General features: G+C 46.4%; 2 protein-coding genes across 4 annotated transcripts in view; both read right to left on the reverse strand.

Moving 5' to 3' along the window:
* The window catches only part of Bloc1s2 (biogenesis of lysosomal organelles complex 1 subunit 2), a 17,715-nt gene extending 16,569 nt beyond the window's left edge, over window positions 1-1,146 (reverse strand). For all 3 annotated transcript variants that reach the window (XR_003851496.1, XR_003851497.1, XM_008845551.3), the window contains exons 1-2: window positions 1,027-1,146; window positions 604-720 (exon numbers count right to left, since the gene is read on the reverse strand). Coding sequence is in view for 1 of the 3 variants with exons in the window: in XM_008845551.3 (XP_008843773.1) it covers window positions 604-720; window positions 1,027-1,081 (172 nt within the window). In the remaining 2 variants the exon portion in view is untranslated. The remainder of the gene's footprint in view (window positions 1-603; window positions 721-1,026) is intronic.
* A 2,212-nt stretch (window positions 1,147-3,358) lies between these two features.
* The window catches only part of Pkd2l1 (polycystin 2 like 1, transient receptor potential cation channel), a 43,417-nt gene continuing 34,665 nt past the window's right edge, over window positions 3,359-12,110 (reverse strand). The window contains exons 5-15 of the mRNA XM_029569680.1: window positions 10,662-10,886; window positions 10,271-10,499; window positions 8,845-9,015; window positions 8,495-8,676; window positions 8,087-8,207; window positions 6,924-7,022; window positions 6,594-6,715; window positions 4,991-5,117; window positions 4,112-4,230; window positions 3,737-3,863; window positions 3,359-3,370 (exon numbers count right to left, since the gene is read on the reverse strand). Coding sequence (XP_029425540.1) covers window positions 3,359-3,370; window positions 3,737-3,863; window positions 4,112-4,230; window positions 4,991-5,117; window positions 6,594-6,715; window positions 6,924-7,022; window positions 8,087-8,207; window positions 8,495-8,676; window positions 8,845-9,015; window positions 10,271-10,499; window positions 10,662-10,886 — 1,534 coding nt within the window. The remainder of the gene's footprint in view (window positions 3,371-3,736; window positions 3,864-4,111; window positions 4,231-4,990; window positions 5,118-6,593; window positions 6,716-6,923; window positions 7,023-8,086; window positions 8,208-8,494; window positions 8,677-8,844; window positions 9,016-10,270; window positions 10,500-10,661; window positions 10,887-12,110) is intronic.

Consider the following 12,110-nt stretch of genomic DNA (forward strand, 5'->3'; position numbering starts at 1 on the left):
CAAAAATGGTGTGACTATTGCCAAACCTTTGGAATTTGTAGAGCAAACCTACAAACCTAAATTTTGTTACTTGGTTTCTTTTGCTCAAAAATAAGAGGCTGGATGTGCTGGTACTCAACATTAATCCCAGCACTTGGGAGGCTGAAGCAGGTGAATCTATCTCTGTGAGTTCGAGGACAGCCTGGTCTCTATTATGAATGCCAGGCCAGCTAAGGCTACATAGAGAGACACTGGCTCAAAATAAGCAAAGAAACGAATGAATAATGAGGCTGCTAAACTGATGATTTACAACCCCTCAACTTCTGTATTAAGCCTTTTGTCATAGATTCTGGTTAACAAATCAACTCACAGAAATTCTCCAGGGATGGAGCAGGTAAGATCGCTCAGCGACTAACTTTACTTCTGAAAGTGGTTCGTGAGCTTCTCTAGGGTAAGGGGGCTCTTTTTCCTTTCTTCCATGAGCTCTCCAGACCTAGCAGGCAGTCTCTGGGCACTGTGAAGTAGGGGAGGGAGCCCGCCTCCCAGAGTTACTGCACAGCCAAAACCAGCTCCAGCAGCGCACGCTGCGCTACCACTACCAGGATCTGACCGACCGCGCCCCACCTGTCAGTTCCCCGGTCAAGTATGTGGCCATTTTGGAGAACATGTCCCGGCAGAGCTCATTGATGTCAGCCTCCGCGGGTTCCTTAGCTTCTTCAGCTGTCTCCACTGCGGCATCATCTAGCCAAGGAGGAATGAGTAAGTGCCCTGCCCCGCACTCAGACCTAATCTAGCCAAAGGGGCCCCTTCCTACATCCTTCCCCACCAGTCTTCATGCGGTCAAGCTGCCTCCATTCTCCACCCGCCATAGTTTCAGGTCCCTCACCCGCCCACTAGAGACGCCATTCCCAGGCTCACAAGATAAACCATCTCAGGTGCACCGCCCGCCTGCTCCTGCCTCCCACACACTCGGGCCTGCCCTTCCAGGTGCATCCTCGGAGCCCCGTGTCCCCCAGCAGCCGCTTCATTTTCATCCGCACTGGGTACCTCGAGCAGGCTCCTCGCGTCGCGTCGCCGGGACGCCCTCCGCAGCCGCCGCCATGCCCGGACGACGTTACTTCCGGTTCTAGGGAGTCCGCGCTTGCGCGCTGCTAGTGCTCCGCCCCGCGTTCGCAGCCCTGTCACCTTTAAAGACTTTTTATCAGAGTGCAAGCGTGAAGCTAAAACTGAAGTTAAAATAGGCTGTGGTGAATCCCTTACTGAGAGTCGCGGTGTCTGAGACTGAAAATGCGTTCATCCCTGCAGCCACACCCTAGAACTGTCACTAGGCTTGTTCTTGGGCTCCTGGAACCCAGAGTGACTTGTCAGTTGAAGTCGTTGGAGACAGATAGGTGGCCTCCTCCCCAGACACTCCACATCCTGATAGGTTTTAGTCATCAAAAGATTGCTCAGGGAATCCATGCTTTTGCAGGCTGTCCACCGAGGCCTTGATTCTTGTCGGCCATCTCAACGCTTTGAATTAACACCATCTCACCGACCCATGTGCCTTAAACTGCAAACTGGCACCCACCCCTCTTTGGTTGAAACGACCTTTCCTGAAGGAAGCGCGTATCGTAATTGATACACTCAGTCATCTTAGTTGCATTTAGTTGTGTTACAAGTCTCAGGTGTATAGATACTTAATTTAATTATAATTAATATAGAATACTTAATAGGATGGGAGAACAGGTATGAGAGAGGAGATTGGATGAGAAAATGCACTGGGGAGCAAAGGAAGGTGCAGAGGGATAAAGGTCACAGGAAAGGGGAGTGGAAGTATACAGCAGGTTTCAGGATGCAGGCTCTTGGACACTCGAAATCTTGGTGTAAGGGGGTGTCTTGTCTTATCCTAGTTATCCTCCATCTACACACACACACACGCACACACACACACACACACACACACACACACGCAAACACACAAACAGCTGCCCCCATCCTCAAGCCCTCTTAACTGGAGTGTCTCCACTCTGAGGGCTGGTTCTCCCTAGGGCACTTGTCTCTATTCTGTCCTATGGACTAATCATAGTGCCTACTATTCCAAACCATCCCAGAGGTTCTTATTTCAAGATATCTGGGAAACCCTAGCTCCTTCACATTGTCAAAACTCCATTCTGTATCTTCCAGAGAGTATGCATCTACCCTAGCTCAAGCACATGAATAGCTCACAATTCTAGCTCCTTTTCTTCCCTCTGTAATCCCAGAAGTAAATACAAAGACCTGTTTTTTTTAAAGAGTTTTATTGATAGTCACCTGGGAAACCCACATTGTCCTAGGAAAGAACGGACACCACCACATATTAATCCGAAGATCAATGAATCCTGATATCATTTGCTTGCCTGATTCCCTTCAGGTTCTGTTTCTGTTTCCAGGTTTAAAGCCCCCTCAGGTTCCAGGTGTTTGGTGGAACACTAGAAGGCAGAGTCCTCCACAAGAGCCTTCATTGACTTCACCTTGGGAGGGTGGCACTCTTAATTCATCTGCTGGACTCTCACCACATGAGAGTATACTCTCCTCTGAGGCTTCCCCATCTCTCTTACAGGGAGACTCTGTGAGGGAAGAGAAGAACCTATGCATGCTAACAGCAGACCTCTAGATGCACAAAGGACAAGAATAAAATATGAAATCGTCTAGCCACTGCCTACTCTTCTGGCTTCTATCATTTTACCAAGCCTGTCTATCTGAGTGCTTCAGGAGAGTCATTAACTTCCATTCCTTTACCTGTTTGTTACTGGTGCTTTAAGTCACCACAGCAGAGCTAAATGCACAGAGAGTGAGAAGCCAGGTGGGCAATATTTTACAAAGCTATGTGGCTACACACAGAAACACCAAGGGACAAGCTTAATCATGCTGCCCAGCTACACACAGAAACATTGATTCAATAGGCCAGATACAGAGTGGGACTCCACAGCAGCCATCATGGGACATGCTACCCTAGAAGTGGGGGGCATGTGGAGAAGAGGCCTCTGGGAAGGCAGAGAGAGTGGACCCTGCTGTCTGATATTTTAGGATCCCTCTTCTACCACTTTCCTGTTCACTCTGAACTCCCAAGGAGGCCGGAGCGACAGCTAGCGCTGGCTGCAGGTCTTCCCATATAGAAGGCTCCTCCTGTTGGAAGGAAAAGGAACAGGCCATTTGAAGAGGATTTCATTTTTTCTCTGAATCTAATTACAGAGAACCCAGATTGTTATAGACTAATGTTTGTGTGCCCCAAATGTCACACTAATCCACAATGCGATAGTATTAGGAGATAAGGCCTTTGGTGGGTGATAAGGTAATGAGTATGGAGCCCTTATGATGGGGATTGGTGTCCTTTTTCCTGCCATCATATGAGAATACATCAAGAATTCATCTGCCGAAGAAACAAGAAGCAGGAAGCTCTTACCAGATACCAAATCTGCTAGCCCCTTGATCTTACACATCCCAGCCTCCCAAACTGTGAAAAATATATTTCTGTTCTTTATAAACCATCCATTCTTTGATAGTTTATTATAACAACCCAAACAGAGCAAGATACAGACTCTACTAAAAGGCCAAAGCAATCCATAGGCTGACATAACCAACTTCCAGGCTTTCCCCCCATCCCCCACCTCTACTGGTACACTGACCTCTGTGACTATATCTCCCCAGGCCTTTTTAGAAGACTCCCTGGCTGAGTGGGGAAGATGGTAGATTTCAGCTGTGGAGAACTAAGAGGACCCAGATATAGGACACTCACTAGTCCTAGGGAGGGAGCCAGTCCCAACCCCTTTCTCTCCAGTATCTTCAGCTTTGAGCCCACAGCATCAATCTGGGACACAACTCCTTCCAGAACACTCTCCAGGTGCATAACTCTCCTTGTGAGCCTGTGAAAGATTTGAGAGAGAATAAGGGAGGAGAAATATGTGTCTAGGGAGCTGGGTGCACTCAGGTAGAGACAACACAATGGTGTTAGTCTGGATGGGTACAAAGGAGGTAAGGACCAACCTTGTAGGGAGAATCACAGGGAAAGAGAACTTCTCTCTGGGCTAGAACAGGGAATTGGGAAGTTGTGGAAAGGAGCTCAAGAGAGGATATAAGAACCAGCCATCCCTCGACCTCTGGTTGCACATACGTGAAGAATTCTTCTCCAGAAACCCAGCCTCCTTCTCTGGCAGTCTCCATGCCCAATTTGCCTGGTGGGCTATGCCCAATGGACTGGCCCAGGTTCTCAGTCTCAGCATTCAGGGCCACCTGATCAGGAAGTCAGATATTAGAGTCAAGAAGATGACTCAGGGAAGTCATCAGCTTTTATTCTATCATCTCCTGTAAATGGGCTCTCAAACCTAGCCTTGGGCTCCAGTTCTTGCTATTCCTCCTCCCTCCCTCTGGTAAAAATAGGATCAGAGTGGTGATACTATGGTATCAGACCAAGCTCTGGAGAAGGAATCACTTCCCTAAATTGGCTCTCCTTAAAGCCATGAAGAATGTGTCTTTTAAATACCATGAAATTTGGAATAGGAAGGAGAATACCAGAAACGGCACTTTCCCTCTGGAATTCTGTAATCCAACCTTGAATTTCTGACCTATACTGAATAGGGATGAAGCAGGCAGAGTAGGAGCATGGTTTCAAAATTCCAAGAAGACAAGTCCTCATAGGGGATTGTTGGGGATTATCTTGGGAAACAGTCCCTTTTCCAAAGCAATGTATTGCAAAACAGTGGTTCTGAACCTTGGCTGTGTGCTGGAATCATCTTGGAATGTTTAGAGGTTCTGATTTCTGGGCCCCACCCCCAGAAATTCTGAACTGATTGGTCTAGGTTGTGTGGCCTGAGTTTGAGGATGTTTAAAGATTCCCCGGGGTATTTGATATGCAGCAGTCTGAGAATCACTATTCTAGAGAGTGTTTTCTTGCTCATTTGCCAGAGGCTTGTGTGTGTGTTTGAATGAGCTAGGGCGGGAGGACAGGGAACAATGTCCTTACACTTCTTCCTCACCAACCAGTCCTGCTGACCTTCTCCTCTTTCAGATCTTGTTGCATCTGTTCCTGTTCTTTCTCATCCAGAATGTGATTCCCATCCTGATCAAATCTGGTGAAGGCAGCCGTGAGCTCAGAGATCTCATGCTCTGCCTGACCCAGTCTGAGGAAAATGAAGTGATGAAGTAATTATAATCACTCGAATATGGACTCCCTGCCCTTTTACTAGATTCTGGCAAGTCTTGATCCCTAGGTCTTCTGGGGAAGAAGAGGATCATGTGGGAAGCCAGGATCTCCAGGGTCTAGTGATTCTACACCCAACAAGTTGCTTGAATCCATTTCTTCCTTTTCTGACTCTTGCTGACTTGATTTCGGGCCTCATGATCTCTTACACAAATCATTACATTTCTTTGCCTCTAAATAACTGCCATCATCACTACACTCCAGCTTCCCCTCTACTCCCTCTTTCTGAAATCTATCCTCCATAATACAACTAGAATAATTAACATTTATTTATTATTATTTATTTATTTTTGGTCTTTTTGAGACAGGGTCTCCTTGCATCCCCAGCTGGCCTGGAACTCACAATGTAGATCAGGTTGGCCTTGAACTCACAGAGATCCACCTGCTTCCTCAGTACTGGGATTCAAGGTGTGCGCACCATGCCCAGCATCTTCACATTATTGGAAAAAGTGCACATCTACATCTCTGCCTCCCGAGTGCTGGGATTAAAGGCGTATGCCACCACATCTGGCCCAATTAACATTTTTTAAATGCAGGTCTAATATCTTGGCATGGGTGGCAGATGTCTATAATCTTAGATACTTTGGAGACTGAGGCAAGAAGAAGGATCAAATCAGGTTCAAGATGAACCTAGGCACCATAGTGAGACCCAACTCAAAAACAAAATAAAAATGCGTATCCAAGAGTACCACTTCCCTGCTATGGAAGTTCCTTCTGAGCACCCTGTACCCTTAGATGCAGTGGTGGTGTTCAAGGCTTCTCCCAGCATGGCTCTTATCCATGGCTTCAATTCCTACTATAATTCGCCTGTCATGTGATGCCTTAACAATGCTCAATGGCCTTCCTCTGCTTGTCCATGTGGAAGCTATTCTTCCTCTATAACTCTTTTCAGTCATCATAACTTCCTGGAAGTCTTCCTTTAAACTCAAAAAGCATAACTCTCTTTTCTCCATGCCTACTCTCTTAAGTTGCTTCTGTTGTTGAATTTATTCTGTGGATTGGTTTATTTGCTTACATGCCTTTGAGCTCCTACAAGACAAAGATTTTTGTCTCATTTAGTTATGTCATCCCCTACTGAGTGCCTGGTCAAAAACTGGTCCTTACAATTTATTTGTTCATTTGTCAGGGGAATGATATAATAATAGGAGGATCATACTGTTATGTTAGTTCTAAGAGTTGTTCAACAAGGTCCAGAATATTTCTAGACTATGACCAGAGATCTTTAAAACAAGGGTACAATTCAAAGATCAGGATCAGAGACCTATGGACAAAGGTCAGGAGCCTATTAGTCAAAATCACAGGTCCATAGACCAAGGCTTATAATCAAAAAGTATGTAATTGAGAGTCAAGAACTTATAGATCAGTTTCAAAGAAGGCTGAGTCTCTGATTGCTCACTCCCTCAAGGTGTTGGTGAAATCCTCAAACTGGATCTCCTGCTCCCCACCCTGCAGGACCTTCTGCACATCTGAAACCTGTTCCTTCCTCAGGCGCAGTCTTAGGAGAGTCTTCTTGTAGCTCTGAAAGGGAAAGGAAATAGGCAGCAGTTCCTACAGGCTCTTCATCATCCCTGGTCCCCATCTTTACCCTAAGATCCCAGGCCTCCACGGGTAAGTCAAAGGCATTTGAGAGCACAGGCTCCTACACTAGTCATGAACAGACCATGGCACAGAGCTTTGGGACCAAACTCAGAGTTAGATATGCTGTTCAAAGATACCGAGTAGTAACCTTTTTCAGGAGGTCAGAAAGCTGCAACTCATCCTTCTGTCCAGCCAGCTCCTCCTTGACCTCTGAGTATGTGTCATTTATGATGGCCAGGAACATGTTCTAAAGGATAGAGTAGGAACCCAGGTTTTTACCTTCAAACCCACTAAAAGAACTGAACCCTCTGATCCCTTATCCCGGACATATTTTCTAAAGGGCCCAATGCTTTCTATCTCAGCTCTCTAGCTTACCCTGCCTCAGACCCAGCTGTTGGCACATTTCTGTTAAGGAAAAATCATACTCCTTCATCAACCTGGGGTCCTCATTCTCAGATCCTGCAGTAACCTTTCTGACCACGATAACACCCCAACATATGCCGTAGACCTTCTCCATTCAAGGGTCCACTAATGACTGAAGTCATAAAATTTTCAATGTGAAAGTACAATTGTTCTCCCTTTACCATCTACCCCTAGTCCATGATTATGTCCCTGTCAATTAATCAAATAAGGACACATTCTAACTATGTTAATAAAAATCAAGCTCAAGGGCTGGAGAGATGGCTGAGTGGTTAAGAGGATGTACTGCTCTTGTAGAGGACCCAGGTTCCATTCCTAGCACCCATGTCAGGCAGCATACATCTACCTATAACTCCAGCTCCAGGGGATCCAACACTCTCTTCTGGACTCCCTGGCACCTGCACCTACATGTGTACATACCCACACATAGACATACACATATGTATATATGTATATATATATATATAATGCAAATAAAAATAAATATTAAAAAAATCAAACTCAGGCATTTTTCAGTTGGCAAGAAGAGAAAACAACTACCAAACACTGATAGGAGAAGCTCCCAGAGCAAGGAGCCTCTTAGGGAACAGGCACAGAAACCTCCAGGGGCAGCTACTTCTCCTCATGAGACATTTTCTCCTCCCTTTCCATCTTTGGAAGATGGGAGTTGATTTTCCTGAGTTTGTAGTTTCCCTTATACTCTACAAACCACCTCAACATATTGGTGCCATTGCTATTAGCCAACTCTCAGAAGATCCAAAAGAACCCCACCCTCATGCACTTTCCATCCTTGGTGTGAGGAAACCCATCATAACCCTGAGTGGGGGACAGATTGGGTCAAGCTCCACCTTGAAGACCCTCTATGTCACCAGCCCTCTGAAGGAACCTTACCAGGAGCACGAAGAAGACGAAGAAGACATAAGTGACAAAGTAGATAGGGCCCAGGACACGGTTGGCATTGTTGATAGCATTGTAGTCAAAGTCCCCAAGGATTATCCGGAACTGAGTGAAACTGAGAGATCAGGTCTGGGCTTCACCCAGAGTGAAGCCAAACATTTGCCCCAATCTATACCCTATCCCACTTTCCTTACTACAGATAGATCCCTCACAGCACCTAATATAATAAACCCAATATAATAGAGACAACATGTATGTGAGCACACACTGGGGTTTGGGAGAGTCTTATCCAGATACTTTAAGCTTATACATGCCCATATACCCACCTCCCCCTTTTCCCCAAGGTTACACACACCCTGAGAGTTTGAGGGTGAGGGGCAAGGGGTAGGGCAGGACACACACATGCACTTGATGAAAGTGCTAAAGTTTTCCACTTGGGTCCCAAAAAGCAGGTAGCCAAGCTGGGCATAAGCGAAGAAGACAATGAAGAACATGACAGCAAAGCCCAGGATGTCCTTGGCACAGCGGGCCAGAGTGGAGGAGAGCTGGGTCATGGTTTTGTTGAAGCTGATGTACTTGAATACCTGCAAGAGTCATGGCGAACCAAGTGAAAGAGAAAAAGTGAAAAGCATGGAATACTCCAGGGACCTATGCAGCCACAGGAGGTACCAGATCCAAGAAGGAAAATGAGACCCACTGGAGGAATATGAGTGAGAGCCCTGGGGCAGAGGTGGGAGGCAGGTCCCTGGTACCTTGATCCAGGCAAAGAAGAGGTTAACAGCATTCATGTTATTGTACTGTGTCTGCCAGAAGGCCAGGAACTCAAAGTCTGCATATACATTAGGCTGCTGCAGGAGCTTTCCCATTAAACGGTTTACTTCCAGGGTTCGGAATATGTGGAAACCCACAGCCATAATGGAGAGCTGTCACACAAGAGTTGTGGGGGTATCAGAGAAGGCAAGGGAGTCTCTTTTTTGTGTGTTGCGGGGATGTGTCTCTCTGTAGGCTCAACTGGCCTGGAACTTGCTATGCAGACCAGGTTGGCCTTGATCTCATAGAGATCCACCTGCCTCTGCCTCCTGAGTGCTGGAATTAAAGTGCTATGCCATCACACTCCATCTGGAACTCTTAAGAGAAGTTCAAAAATGGGCTCCCAGAGGAGAGCTGAGGCAGATACTACAAGTGGGCAATAAACATCCTTCTCTGATGAGACATACACTAATTGAATAGAAAGGATGACTGGGGAGAAGCTTAAATGTTCTATAGTCCAGAAGGAAGCTTTAGGGCCAGTGGTGATTTGTATGTTGTAAAGGGTAATGGTGCCAAGGAACATGATTTCTCCCCATCCCCATTACTCCCAGGAGTTGGTGAAAAAAAGAATATGTGGACCAGCAAGATGGTTCAGCAGGTAAAGGCACTTGCTGTCAAACCTGGAAGCCTGAGTTTGAGCTCTGGAACCCACATGATGGAAGGAGAGAACTGACTCCCATTAGGTGTCCTCTGACCTCCACAAGTGCACTGCTGCATGTATGCACATGTGTGTAACACACACACACACACACAGGCACATAAATGTAAAAACGAAACAACCACAACACAGCTAATGTGTCCTCTCAGTAGGAAGGAGATGACAACGAAGGGACAGAATACTCAAATAGAAGAGGAGAGAAAAGGGCAGGTTCTCAAGAGGTCAGGTCAGAAAGCAAAAGAGAAGAGAAACAGAATAGCAAATGCAGGGGACCTGGAGTGGTTAAGAGCACTGACTGCTCTTGCAGAGGACACAGGTTTGATTCCCAGCACCCACATGGTGGCTAACAACCATCCATAACTCCAGTTTCAGGAGATCTGATGTCGTTTTCCAACATCCTCAGGCACAGGCAATAGACTTATACACATAAAATAAAAATAATAAAATATTTTAAAAATGAATAGCAAGTGCATAAAGAGAAAGGAAGGGCCCAACTCATAGGGGAAGAGGAGGAGGGATGTGTGGGACAAGTTTTCCCAAGCTCTGAGCCAGGGAGGCATCAATCTTTCTCTCGGGAAGATTTGGTACTGTGCTTCTACTAAGTTAAAAGGAGGGCTTAAGGATCCAGAAGGAAGAACTTAGAGCCCCTATCAAAGTAGTAGTTTTTCCACCCTCCAGTATGTCCTGAGATCCAAACATCTTTCCCTCACCGAGATGACCACCAGGTCTAGTATGTTCCAGATGCTGCTGAGGTAGTGAAGCCGATGCATGTGGAGCTCCAGGATTTCCTCCACCACATAGTAGAAGATGAAGACACAAAAGATAACCTCACAGCCAACAATGAAGAGGTCCCAGTTACTGACATAGCGGATCAGCTTAACTGTGCGTATTTGCCAGGATGGGATGGCACCTCCTGTGGCTGGGAACTCCACCACCAGTCTGTGAGGAAGGTAAGATGTTTAGTGAGGACTAGGCTGGGACAGTTCCTCCTACTCCTGTTCCCCACACCCAGCATAAAGCACATGTTAGAGAAAGAGCTCAAGCACAGAGGATGGATCAGGAACCATGGATGGAGAGATACAGTGGGGAAAGGGAGCTTACCTCAGAACACAGAACAGATTGATGTTGGCGTTGTAGACTGAGAAGTCAATGAAGACCACCCGGGTGCCCCTGTCCAGCCACAGCCCCTCCTGAAGGCCCTGGAGGGCCTCTGCACTGGCCTGTCGGGATCCTGGAAGGTCCAAGTAGTAGCCTCCTCCACTGTAGCTTGTGAGCCTGCCCCAGTGGGAGGAGCCCCCCAGCTCATCCTGTGAATGGTAGGTCCATCTGCCACAGAAAATAGCCATCTGAGTAAAGAGAGGTCAGAGCCAGGCCCAAAGCTCACCCCCTAAGGCAATTATAAATGCCCGGCTTTACAGCTCCATATATCATGTACCTATATATACTTATTGTAGCATATATGCATATGTGTGCCTATATCATATGTGATACACATGTAATATATGTGAGGAATGTATCTTATACATACTTTATGTGATACCACATGTAATACACATGCTATCACATATAATAGATACTTCAAACATTATTTTGTTTGCACTAACAATTGTTTGGGAAGACAGGGAAAGTATTATCCATATTTTGCAGAAGAGGAAATGTAGATTCAGGGATTTCCAAGATAATCTTGAAATGCAAATGTATATCTCATTTTTCACTGTGTGACTCTGGCTATGGATGGTAAAGCCAAGCCACACTTTTGGCCCCAGATGAAGTACTGTACATGAGGGAAACAGTTGGACCATAAATCCAGAAAGGATCCTTCCAGCTTCTGTGCTTCTGAAGACAGCTGCTCCACTGCAAGATTCCTTGGTCTAGTCCCTCCCCCCCATATTTCCACCCTACTCACCCCTTCTTCTATTCACCCCTTCTTTCCTGTCCTGTCAGCCCTCTTTCTTCTCTCTTCATCGCTCATCCATCCTCCACCCCTTGTTGCTCCCTGTGTCAGTCCCCAAGGGTGAAACTCTCTATGACTTGGGTAGCCTAGGTGAACTTCACTCATTCTCTACACAGAACCGGGATTCTAGGCAGAAACACTTTCTCTGTGGGATGACTGCATGCAGGGAAGGGTGTGACTGTGATCTGTGTGGGGAAACAAGCCCAGAGGCTATGACTTTTCTGTTAATTTGCTTTCTCCATTCCTGAATGACACACAAGAGTTACTGTTAGGTTTCAGGGAGATGCTCTGCCTGTAGTGTCTTCAGGCACCAACCCTTAAGGCTCTTTTAAGTCTCTGTGGAAGTGTTTCCCACACCTTAGGGTGGTATCTGTTAGGGTTCCAAATAGCAGCAGCTTCCCCCCTCCCCAACAGGGACCTACAGACTCTGCTGAGAAGCAGCCTGCCTTTCCTCTGATCTCCAAAGATAAGATAAGCAGATTCTACCTGTTAACCAGAGATTTTAGAAGCTGTTTATTACAACAGCTTTTCTCTTATCTCAAGAGGGAAAAAGTAAACACTTCCAGGCCCTAATCCTACCTGCTTTTCCTGCTTCC

This window comes from Nannospalax galili, unplaced genomic scaffold, assembly GCF_000622305.1.
Source record: "Nannospalax galili isolate Female #2095 unplaced genomic scaffold, S.galili_v1.0 scaffold161, whole genome shotgun sequence".
In the NCBI taxonomy this organism is placed as follows: domain Eukaryota; kingdom Metazoa; phylum Chordata; class Mammalia; order Rodentia; family Spalacidae; genus Nannospalax; species Nannospalax galili.